Below are 12,744 nucleotides of genomic sequence, written 5' to 3' on the forward strand. Positions count from 1 at the left end.
AAAAAAAATAAAAACAACTGATCTCTTAGTCAACAGATTACATGTTTCTAGCTGATGGTGGTTTTAAGCTTTGGAAATAGAAAGATGGATATAAGTGATGTTACCTGTTCTTTGCCTGAGAATAGCATAATGCTGGGGAGAAAGATTCTTCAGTATAGAATATACAGTCAGAGTGTAGAGAAAAAAAACATTGCTCTCTTTTAAACTGTAGCCTGTGGAAGACAGAAGGAGAGTTCGAGCAATTCTACCTTACACCAAAGTGCCAGAAACTGATGAAATAAGGTATGTTCGAATAACAGTAGTAGCTGTGAAGTCTGCAAGAGTATTTTAAATAGTAATAATTTAGGTAGGTGTTCGTATGCAAATACTTTCCAGTTGCACCTTAAACTTGATGCATTAGATTAAAGGATGATCTCTCTCTCTCTTCTTTGATTGGAAATAAGAATAAGACATTTTGTTCTTAGTATAGTTGTTTGTACTAATTGTAAGGGAATGTACATTAGGTACATACAACTAAAACTATTAATGTTATAATTATGAAATATGTTTTGTAAAGCCCTAGTTTTTACCAAAAGGATAAATTTATTTATTTAACAAAGAATTCTATGTGGAAATGGCTTATCTGAGTGTGTGAAAGAAATGAGCTAGGCTTTTTACTGAACTGCCACAGTAAGTAGATGTGTAGCTAAGGGAAATAATTCAGATCACTAGAAAGAGAAAGTGAGCCTTGACTAGTTACAAATTAAGAATGGAAAAAGTGAGTCTTTTAATAGAAGATAATTTTCTGTTTACTTGGTATTGATACTGCTTTCTTGAGATAATTTTTTTCCAGATGAAAAAATAGGAGGCTTTGAAAGTGATTTATGGTGATTTCTGATCTCTCTAATGAGACAGATTTCATAAACTGATGTAATATACCAGTTAAATGGCTAGTTTTTTAAGTTTAGGATTATTGTCTTAAAATGTATAGAAAGATATGAGAGCTTTATTTCCTCATTTGGATGGAAATATATTCCAAAACTCACAGTCCAGTCTGATCCTTTAAAGGATGATATGAGGATATTTGTTTTTGTAATTATGTGTTTTAGTAAGGCAATAGGACTGGGAAGGGGCTCTCTAATGGCACATTGCAACTAAGGCTTCCTACTATATGTGAGAACAACTGCAAAAAAATTTAGTCCTTTATGTGCCTTATTGCACCTATCAGCTTAAGAGGAAATAGCATTTTATTTGCTAACATAACAAAAATTGTAGGCAAGTAAACCTTTTCTTTTTTTTAGGATAGAGCTGAAATGCAGAGTTGGTATTTGGGTTTTGAGGTGTACATGGCTAAAATAGCTCTGCTCATGGCATAGCTGAGACCAAAGTTCTCAATTTGTTCTAGATTGAATTGATACGCTCTTGAAGACATTATGTATTTCAGAGTATATTGACTTAGAATTTTAATATCGTAGTTAATATTTAGTAAGTTTGAAGTAATACTGAGTTAATTTCAGCGTGCCTTCCATGCAATAACTATACCGTGATGGAGGGTGCTCTTGTTATCTGTCACCTGTTAAAGCTGAATAGCAGTTGAATTTATTCTTTGTTCTCGATAGTCATTTGTTGCTTTTTGTTTTTTCTGTTAGCCTACTTCAGATGAAAGCCATGCCACAGACATTTGCCATGAAATTTTAAATTGAGATGGTAGTTAATGAGCTTCAACTCTTTATTGTTTTTCCTGTGCCTCGGTGCCTCATGAAACATGATCAGAAATTCTGTGCTGCAGTGAAGGTTTTCATGTGACCTGAGTTTGTGCTCTTAAGATGTAAAGAGTGGCTTACACTAGTCTTCCGGAAATGAAAACTGCCTTGGACCAGGTGCTGGGTCCTGCACTTTGGCCACAATAAAACCCTTTGCAGAGCTACAGGCTGGAGTAAGAGTGGCTAACTCTAACCATAACCTAATTGAAAAGGACTTTGGGGTGCCGGTCAGCAGCTGGCTGTAGATTTGCCAGCTGTGCTCAGGTGGCCAAGAGTCAATGGTATCCTGGCTTGGATCAGCGGTGGTGTAGCCAGTAGGACTAAGAAAGTGATTCTTTTGCTGTGCTCAAGACTGGTGAGGCCACACTTTGAGTATTATGTCCACCTCTGGGCTATTTGATTCAGGAATGACATTGAGGTCCTGGAGTGTGTCCAGAGAAGGGTAATGGAACTTGTAAAGTGTCTGGAGTACAAGTCCTATTGGGAGCGGCTGCAGGGCCTCAGCCTGGAGGAGAGGAGTCTCAAGGGAGATCTCATTGCTCTCTGCAACTGCCTGAAAGAAGCATGTAGCCAGGTAGGGTTCCATCTCTTCTGCCAGGCAACAGTGACAGGATGAGAGGACATAATCCTAAATTCCTCTTTAGTCTACAGGGCAGCTTTAGGTTGGACATTAGGGGAAGATTTTTCACAGAAGGGGTGATTAGACATTGAAATTATGCCCGTGGAGGTGGTGGAACCACTGTCTCAGAGGGTGTTTAAGGAAAGACTGGACGTTGCACTTTGTGCCATTGTCTGATTGACATGCGTTATTTAGTTGTAGGTTGGACTCTGTATCCCAGTGGTCTTTTCCAACCTATTTGATTCTGTGATTCTCTGATTCTGGATGTTAATTCTTACGCTTTTAGCTAATTGCATGGCATCTCTGGTAACTGCTTTGTATTCTCCTCTCATGAATTCATTAAGTTTATTAAACTTTGTAGTATGGTTGTATCTCTGATTTAAATCTTGCTGTAACCCTCCTCAGTTTCCTTAAAGGAGACATGTTTATTGTCCATAATGAATTGGAGGATGGCTGGATGTGGGTTACAAACCTACGGACAGATGAACAAGGTCTTATTGTGGAAGATCTGGTAGAAGAAGTGGTAAGTAGTTGTTGTATTCAAATTTCTCACACAAATGGGATTTTTTAAATAAAATAATATTGGACAAAAACTAGTGACAATTGCGTGTTTTCTAATTATGTACTTTTCTAAACCTAGTAAATTCATTTAGTAGTTCAAAAATACTAAAACAAACCTTTAAGCTTAATTCATTACCAAAAAATGTGTTGTCCAAAGATAAGTACAAATGAATGGTACTGTAAACTTACTAGGTATTTCCCTAAAATCTACTGTCCTGGTGAAGAATCATTAAATTGCATTTCTTTCTTGAAATTGACATGAAATGTCCGCTAACTCAACCTGAATGTAATTTTGCATTGTGGTGGGCCTTTCTCATTATTCAAGGATGAAATTTGGTTTAAAAATTTATTTCTGAGAAGAAAAAAAAATGAAAAAACCCCATATTTTTTATAATACCTTCTTACACAGTACATGTGTTTCGCTAATAGCAGTGTTACTTGAGATGCTTTCCATAGGTGACCTGTGTCAGGATGTGAATAGCTAAACTGAAGTGGCAGTACTAGACTGTTGATGTGTGAACTGATAGGTCAGTGGTAATTGAACCTGAGGAAAGCTGAGAAAGTTGAAACTTTATAAAAAATTACCACCTCTAAAGGACTTGGATCATGACTGAAGTAATCATCAGAAATAACATTTTTGCTGAATTTTCACCTCATGAATGAAGAGGAAAACTTCATAGAGCTGCAGTAAGCCCTTCAGTTAAAAAATGCCTCAGACTTCTAAATGTCTTTTTTTTTTTTTTCCTACAGAAGGTCTTAACTAACAACTTTTTTTTTTTAATTTGAGTTGTACTGTTGTCATTCACTTGATATGTTAATTTTCTCATAGGGAAGAGAAGAAGATCCCCATGAAGGCAAAATGTAAGGATTTTTGTTTTGTTGTTTAAAAGCAGTCATAACTGTTTGTAAACTTCTGCTATGTGGTTTCTTAGTTTTTGAGAATGTAACCAAAGGGATATATTTTTTAATCTCAAGACTAATTTATATTCTAGCTGCTGCAGATGCAGGGATAATTAACATGAAAAAGTCCTCTAATAGGTGTGTCTATTGCTAATGGGTTTTGCAGTGCTGAAATCTTAGATGAGGCCATATATGATCGCTTTCAGGCAAAATATGCACACTAGAGTATTTCTTGAACACAGTTGCCTTGGAGATAATGACTCTAAATACTGTACCAAAGTACTATTAGAACAGTGTCTGTTTGCCTCATGGGCAGGAGCATTGATCTGCTGGAGGGTAGGAGGGCTCTGCAGAGGAATCCAGAGAGGCTGCGTCAGTGAGGCCGACGGTATGAGATCCCACAAGGCCAGGTGATAGTTCCTGCTCATGGTTCACCGCAGCCTGTGCAGTGCTACAGGCTGGAGCGGTGGCTGGAAAGCTGCTCAGCAGAAAGGATCTGAGGTACTTGTCAGCCGTGGCTGAACATGAGCTGGTGTGGGCCCAGGGCATCCAGAAGGCCATTGGCATCCTGGCTTGGGTCAGCAATAGTGTGGCCAGCAGGGCCAGGGCAGTGACCGTCCCCCTGTAAGGACTGGTGAGGCCACACCTTGAGTTCAGATTCAGTTTTGGGCTCTCACGGCAAGAACGATACTGCAGAGTTGCAGTGAGTCCAGAGAAGGGAAACAGAGCTGGGGAAGGGTCTGGAGCACAAGCCTGGTGAGAAGCAGCTGAGGGAGCTGGTGGGGCTCAACCTGGAGAAGAGGCAGCTCAGAGACAATCTCATTGCTCTCAACAGAAGCGTGAAAGGAAGTTGTAGCCAGAAGAGGTCTCTTCTCCCAGGTAGTGTGTGACAGGACAAGAGGAAACTTGCTCAAGTTATATGAAGGGTGGATTAGATTGGATATTAGGAAAGATGCCTTCACTGAAAGGGTTGTCAAGCCCTGGAACAGGCTGTCCAAGGCAGTGGTAGAATTACCATGTCTGGAGGGATTTAGAAGGTGTGTATATGTGGGACTTTGGGGACGTGGTTTAGTGATGAACTTGGCAGTGCTGTGTTAAGGATTAGAAATTATGATCTTGAAGATTTTTCAACCTGAAGTATTTTGTGATCCTGTAATTCTGATTCTTATAACACTAAAAGTTTGAAAAATAAGTCACAGGACTATAAATTTCCTTCTGTTTTTTAAATACTCTAACTTTTTTTTAAAACTGAATGCAACTTAAAATCAACAGTGTGTTGATATGTCAGTCTGTTGATAGATTACATTCACCAGTGAAGATGAGTGGCAGATAGTTGTGAAAAATGTCTAGTGCCTTGATGACTTAATCTGATGTCATCATTTGTTTGTCATATTTGTGCTTGCTGGTTTTTTTGCTGTTTCCAAATTTCCAGGAGGCTGATGGCAGAAGGAGGCATTTCAGTGGTCTGTTTGGTTTACTGCATTCTACTAGTCAATTTGGTGGTATGGATGTCTTGAAATATGGAAATTTTATATTTGGAAAGTAGCTTGTAGGGGATACCTAGTGCTTTGATTCTGTCTTTCAGCAGTTGTTTGCCTTTCAGAGGAATCCATAAATTAATATCTGAAGGTAGTATAGAAAGAAAGTTAGAAATTGGGGTCTTTTTGATAGAAAAAAGTACCATATCTTTAGCTTTCCTTTAAATGCAAATCATTAAGTTGTAGCATGTTAAGCTTTTTTGAATAGTGGTAAGTATCAGGCTGAGACTAGGCAGGGGCTGTGAACTTTTTTGGGGTACTGCTCTGACATGGGACTCTGGGAAAGTACAAGTGAGATCAAAGCAGTTCCTATTAATCTAACAAAGCTAGGTTTTGTTTCCAAAAAGCTCTGGCAAATTTGAGTTGGAGGTTTTCTATGTTTAACGTCTTGTTTGAGCTTTAGATTTCATGATTCTAGTACATTGCTGTATGACTTCAAATAATGCCTATCAAATTATCTGCTTTCTGGGCAATTCATATCAATCTCTAAACAGAATTGTATTTGAACATCATCTCCAAGTGTTGGATATTTTTATTGAAAGTAATTTATTATTACCTAAAAGTGTTGGTCTTTTCATGCTGTTGGTAGAAGAGAATCATTAAGTAGCATAGACATTGATTGTCTCATTTATATATATTGGGTCTTTTTAAATAAAGATTAATTCGTAGGTGCCAGAGCCTTGGATGTCACCACAACCAAAAAAGAGAGCTCATAGTCTTGCTTTCTAATTTTTCTCTTCATCTTTGTTAAGATGGTTCCATGGGAAGATCTCCAAACAAGAAGCTTACAATTTGCTGATGACAAGTACGTGCATTTCTCATGTGAAATACAGTGATAGTGAAATGGCACAAAATGATCCTATTAATATTAAGCTGTGGCAAAACTTCCTTTAATGTCTGAACATATATGAGTGGTTTAGATTCTCCAAGTCCTCTGGGGAGAATACTCCTCAGTAGAATACTACATTGGAAGAAAACTTTCATGGCTATCAATGCTGAGTATGTTCTCAAGTGCAGTTAATTTTATAATTTTTGATTCAATTAATTTTGAAATTATTATGTGTGGAATTAATTATTTCACTTTCATACAGCAAATATTTCTATAAATTAAAACAGTACTTCTGACCCATATTGTTTAATATCTTGCTTTAAATAGTGGAACAGAGATTCTGGTTTTTTGAAAATGTTATCAAACTTTTTGTATTCTGTTTTAAAGATATGACAAAGACATGGCTAGGTTGCAGGCTACAGCTGAACCATTTTTCATTAATTTTGGTGGTTTAGTACTAGTTCTTATAGTTTGAGATCACTACTGGAATTTACCTTTATAGGGTTTGTATTTCTTCAAGCATGCAGTTCTTCCTAGTTTATATAGAAATAGATTTAGTAATGGTTTACATATATCACTAAGAGAAATCACACTATTATGATGTCTTTTCAGTTGGTCAGGTGTGCAGTTTTCTTGTGAGGCCTTCAGATAATACCCCTGGTGATTATTCACTTTATTTCCGGACCAGTGAAAATATTCAGCGTTTTAAAATATGTCCAACATCAAACAATCAGTTTATGATGGGAGGCAGATACTATAATAGGTGAGTTCATGTGACAGAAGGAATTGTGCATATTTTATGCTTGTATTACTTGCTCCTGATAGTTATTTACTTCTCTGATTTTAAGACTGTATTTTCCTTTGTACTAAATATTTTTCCTAATTTCCTTAGTAGTTACTTTTAACTGAGCAAATTCTTACTGCTTAAATAGCTTAACTGTAACTTGTTTCTCTTGAAATATTTGTGCTTTTTCTGCCAACCAGTTGCTTCACTCTGTAAACTGCGGTTTGAATGGATCATGTGGATCCATAAATTGTGTATCTGTAATTAAGAGATTACTCTGTTTGAAGCAGCTTGGAAGCTTTTCCATGTGTTTCTGTCTTTTTCAAAAGGGAAAAATAAAAGTGCTAATTTTATCTATGACAATCAGTAGAGTTTTCAAATAATAGAAATGGGTATTCACAAGAAAGGGGAAAAACACCACTGTTGAAAAAGTTACTAAATTGTATTGAAATATGTACGTGGTACTTGGAACAGAAATACAATCAGTTAATTTAGAGCGAACAAACTTAGGATGCATTTCTTTGGCCATTGGTGCAAAATTATAGTAATTTGTACAAAAAGAAAGAGAAATAATGAGGTGTTTACCCTTTTGTGAGAGAAACTATCAGTCATCTCCATCTTTGATGGTATTTCTTAAGAGTTGTATCTGGAAGACTTTTCAGTAGTGAAAACTCACTTTCCTACTTTAACAGAGGTCATTGCCTGCCTTAAAAAAAAAAAAAATCAACATTTTTTCAGTCCTGCTCACCTAGAGCCCTAGGGCATTCTTACCCCAATAGAGAATTTCTGTCACTTGTAGCTTGGCTTCTGAGTGCATAGAGATTCAGCAGCTGGTGTGTCTGAGAAAATATCAAGGTCTCCTCACTAAGTTCAGTGGACTTTTTCATATGGCTTCACTCATGTGGTGCTGTGAGGCTAAACAATTGCATCCTTATGGGCAAACCTATGCCCATAGGTTTCACACCCAGGCTGCTTAAATACCTTCTTCATGAATCAGCCTGGCCTCCAGCCATCCTTACTGAAAACCAGGCTAGCTGCAGGGTCAGCCTTTCATGAAGGTAAATGCCGATTTCGAGCTGCAGGGCTTATTAGGAGGATGATAGGCTGGCATGGTGATGTCAAATTAATCATCAAGTTAGCAGAGCTCTTATTAGTCTCAAATGGGTTTGTAGCATTAAATAGTATACTTGCAGAAAGTTACTATATTGTTACTACTTCAGATTACTTTATAATACAGTGCTGGATTCACTTGGGGTATAGATTACATTGTCTGTAAGAGGTTCTATGCAGCTGAACAGAGCAAAGTTAAGCAGCAATAAATCATGACAAAGTGCTGTAGGAATTTTTTAGTATTTTGGTATGTAGTTTGCAGAGGTCTTCCTCATTGTGAAACAAAATCTTTGATTGTGTTGCATGTTTGGAAGTATTATCACTGTATGCTTAAGCTCACTTTCAGTTCAACTTACTGTGTGTATCAGGTTGGCAATTTGCTGGAAGTTCAAACATGTAATGAGGAATGCAGCCCTTAGGTGTTCATCAGGGCCTGAAGTCCTTGTCTATATGTTACTCTAACTACAGATTTTTTAAATACATAGTTTTTAAATACAACAGACATAGACAAATTATTCTTCAGCCCATATTACAAAATTGCAGAAATTGTGCACCTGCTCCTTACATTGAGGAACTCCTAATGGTATTTTTAATCAAGGAATGGTGCCTTGAAGGTCAAGGTATTCCTGATTTGATGAGTGAGAAAATTCATACAGTGCTGTTTTATTGATTAGAATATGTTGGTAGTAACTATTCAACATGTGGAATATAATGACTGAGTCATTATTTTTTGTAGTGTGACACAGTTGAAATTATTATGTAGAAAACAGCATATGCAGACAGCATCTCAGTAAAAATTGAAATTAATTACTTGATTTCATTAAAACTGAAAGAAACATTAATCTCATTTTACGTACCTACAAAATAAAAGTGCTTGTGGGAAGGTAATTTTATCAAGTTTGCACTAGTTCATAGCTTCAGAATGAAATAGAAAAGCCAACCAAGATGCCTTGATATAGCTTTATTTAGAAGTTTATTTATTTTTTTGAGATTTTTACAGTATCAGCTATTGTTCCTGTGTGGCACACATGCCTTATTCGTATCTTTGCACACACAGCTCAGTATCCATGAACTGAGAAGACACGCTTGAGTATATTTTTATCTCCTTAATTACTCGGCTTTTTCTACATTGATATTTTGTGTGTAAATGATTAATTTCTATTGATGTCCCTGTTGCTGTTCTTTATTACAGTGTAAATTTTAGTAGTGCAGAAATAATTAGAGCATCATAAATGCCTTCAGTTTCAGCTTGTATCTGTCACTTCTTCTTTCTTGAGCCTTCCAAGTGCAATTGCAGTCTGAATCTGATTCAGAATTAATGCTGAATTAGGTGATTATAATGAATGCTTCCCTGTAGAGGAGTGCTGCTGACATGGTTATTTAAAAGGATAGCTCAGTGATGTCCAGTCATAGTCTGTAAAAGCCCTGCTACAAACCTTTTCCTTTCCTTCTAGAAAGACATTGCACCTCACTCAGAGTATGTCACATTCCACTTAGCTAATTACTCTAGGACTTACTTGGAAAATTATTGCCAATGAAATAGTAATTTTCAGCCTGGTTGGAAAGCGATTAATGCACATGTATTACCTGAATGTGGAGAGTGCAGTGTCCTCATTTGACATTTTAAGCAAGTCATTAAAATATTTTGCAGTTATGATTAATACGTTCTGAATGCAGTTTTGTCAACTTTCTTGACTTCAGTATATTAGTAAGTCCTCATTCCTACAAATAAGATTATGATGATTAACATTTGATTTTATTAAAACTTTGAAGGAAAGTTTTCTGTGGTTTTATGGAAAAGCAGATTCTCAGACAGTGGAAAAATCAATGAATTTAACGTTAATTTCAATATTCTTTTTCTTACTGGAACAGTATTGCTGACATCATTGAGCACTACAGAAAAGAACAGATTGTTGAAGGATATTACTTAAAAGATCCTGTTCCGATGCAGGTAGGAATTAATATCTGAGCCTTTGATGTTAAAGTCACAGACTGAATTATTATCAAATCAATTTATGAACTAAATTACAGCAGAGATACCAGTGGTAGTTAAGCAGCATCATCTCCAGTAGTCAGTCGTCAACAGTTTAAATGTTTTCAGCTCATCTCTTTGTTTTGTTTTACCCTCAAATACATACGCTTACCAAAGACTGGCTTGTAGTCAACAGAAAATGTGGTAAGTTCTGTCTATGCTGTGAGGTGTTCAACCTCTGCTCTGTGCCCCTAGCTCTGTTCTGGGCTCATGCTTTGATTTGGTCTTATTTTAAGGGGAACCATTCTGCCCTTCTCCTTTTTATGTCTGGGGTTTTTCTCCTGTCACTTATACATAATGAAAAGCTTATACATAATGAAAAGCTTCAGAGATGATTGTAGGGCTGGGATTGCAGCACTTGTTCTGAAGCGCACTTGCCCCATAGCAGAAGTTGATTCCAAGAGATCACCAGTAATAAGCACCCCACATCATTTAGCTTTTCATGAGCTTATAGCTAGTGAAAAAAATTACATGCCTATTTTTTTATTTTTCTGTTTCCAAGCTTTCCTTTTTAAATGGAAATGAGAAATTTGTTCTTCCTATCCTCCCTAATGAGAGTTGCAGTCAATTCATACCTCTTTGTGGGATCTTTCTTATTAATATGAGAGCATTTCCTCTGTTCACCAAGCTAAGCGCACAGAAGCTAATCCTATCTCTTTGTAATGTTTTCATAGTTGCATTTCTGCTACCAGTTTTGGTGTGAACTCATCTTCCTTGAATATGTACTAGAAAAATTTAGAGTAGTACCATGTTAGGCATAATTCCCTTTCCCTCTGGAAAGCACTTAAAAAATGTAATTTTCTGTGGTGGGTTGACCCTGCTAAGGACCTGCACCTTTGCTCACTCTCTATTCCCGTGGAATGGGGCAAAAGCGAAAAAATCTCCAGGATTGAGGTAAATACTGTTTTATAAGCAAAGGAAGGGGTGATGCAAAAGCAATCACTCAGCACCTCTCACAAGCAGACTGATGCCCAGCTGCCCTCTGAGACCTCCCTGTGCCCACATGCTTATTGTTGGTCATGATGTTACATGACAGGGAATATCCCCCTGATCAATTGTCATCATCAGTCCTGGCTGTCTCTGCTCCCGGCATCTTGTCCACCAAGCCACCTCTCTGAGGAAGGGGGCAGAGTGGGAAATGTAGAAAGTCTTGAGGTTATGTAGGTACTGATCAACAAGAACGCTAGTGTGTTACCAATACCATTTCAGTCACAAAACCAAAACACAGCACCTTAGGGACTGCCGTGACAATTGTTAAGTCCATCCTTGTGAGACCATTATGTTGGCATAGCAAACAGTGTCACAGCCCAGTACTCCAATGAGTGACTCAGCTGTTAATGTCTCATTTTCTTTAAGTGTTGACAGGTGTAACTGCTGTCTTGCACTAGGAGATATATAATGTATACCTTGTTATTGCAATCTTTCCCATACTGATAATTGTGTTGTGTTCTTGGTGCTTCCCCATTGTTTCCCGCTGTTAACTCGTGCTCAGTAAAGTGATTGGGTCAGAAAGCCAATAGGAGTTCTGAGATTGTTCCTTGGAAAACTTCATTAGTAACTTTGTTCATGCTCCATCATTCCTCTTTAATGAGGGCAGTAAATCTTCATTTTAGCCTTTCACATACACAAAACTTACAGTATTAATATGTAAGTTAATAAAGTGTATTAATAAAAAACCTCTATTAATAAACTCTGCATTGACTCATTTTCGATGTGAGAGCACTTCAGATTCTTTTAAACTAGCCAGATACACTTGTGACTTTATTTAAAAATTTAGTGCACAGTGGTGCAATTAAGTTCAGCTTTGTGTTAACTCCCTTCCACATAGCATTCTGCTCCGTGTTTTTGAGGAAAAAAAAGAATTCAAAAGTTTTGCATAATTTTAGGTTCAATCTAATGATGGAATTACTGTGTCTAATATGATATTTACTTAAAAATATTTGTCACTAGATCTCTTGTTTTGTGCACTACTCCTTGTGTACTTAAGTTATAGACATTATAGATAATTATGTTACATTATCATTTAATAACTTACAGATATAGCATCCATTGTAGGTCCTCTAATTCCTATTACGAAACTATTTTTCATCTTGCTTTTGTTATTTTGATCAAAATCATAATTCTTGCAGATATATGCACATGAAGAGAAGTAGAACGTTACAGAAGAACCGGTTCACGTGTCTCTTTTCATCTCAGCGATGTCCTTACTACTTTATAGTCTTTCTTTTCTTGTATTTTTTTATGGCTAAAGAATTTTTGTTGATCATCTTACTTAGCAGCTGGGTCTTGGTTGTATTTATTACTTGCATTTCTAGATACTACCATTTTTTGTGTGAATTTATCTTTTTTCTGTTTCCTGTTTCTGTTTTCTTCTCTTGTCACACTCAGTTACGTGTGAGTTCTAATGAGATTAAGGAAAGACTGTGCCATTTCAAGTCAGTTTTAGCTGATCTACACCATTTTTATTGCTTCAGAGTTTATCCATGATTACTCAGGCCTATGAGCTTTTGTAGAAGACAAGCTAGATAAATCTTCAGAGACCGACATAAATTTTAACACAGTGAAATAACAGTGAAAGATCATGCTTTTTGTTTTTACATCAGAAATACTAACTTTGTAGAAGTTGGTC

The 12,744-nt window shown here is 36.7% G+C and overlaps 1 protein-coding gene across 1 annotated transcript in view; it reads left to right on the forward strand.

Annotated features, from left to right (window-relative positions):
• Nucleotides 1-12,744, forward strand: part of RASA1 (RAS p21 protein activator 1) — a 52,798-nt gene that overhangs the window by 17,952 nt on the left and 22,102 nt on the right. The window contains exons 4-9 of the mRNA XM_040089207.2: nucleotides 212-282; nucleotides 2,767-2,884; nucleotides 3,752-3,783; nucleotides 6,113-6,165; nucleotides 6,802-6,952; nucleotides 9,956-10,034. Of these exons, the coding sequence (XP_039945141.1) occupies nucleotides 212-282; nucleotides 2,767-2,884; nucleotides 3,752-3,783; nucleotides 6,113-6,165; nucleotides 6,802-6,952; nucleotides 9,956-10,034 (504 nt within the window). The remainder of the gene's footprint in view (nucleotides 1-211; nucleotides 283-2,766; nucleotides 2,885-3,751; nucleotides 3,784-6,112; nucleotides 6,166-6,801; nucleotides 6,953-9,955; nucleotides 10,035-12,744) is intronic.

Source organism: Hirundo rustica, chromosome Z (assembly GCF_015227805.2).
Source record: "Hirundo rustica isolate bHirRus1 chromosome Z, bHirRus1.pri.v3, whole genome shotgun sequence".
Taxonomy (NCBI): domain Eukaryota; kingdom Metazoa; phylum Chordata; class Aves; order Passeriformes; family Hirundinidae; genus Hirundo; species Hirundo rustica.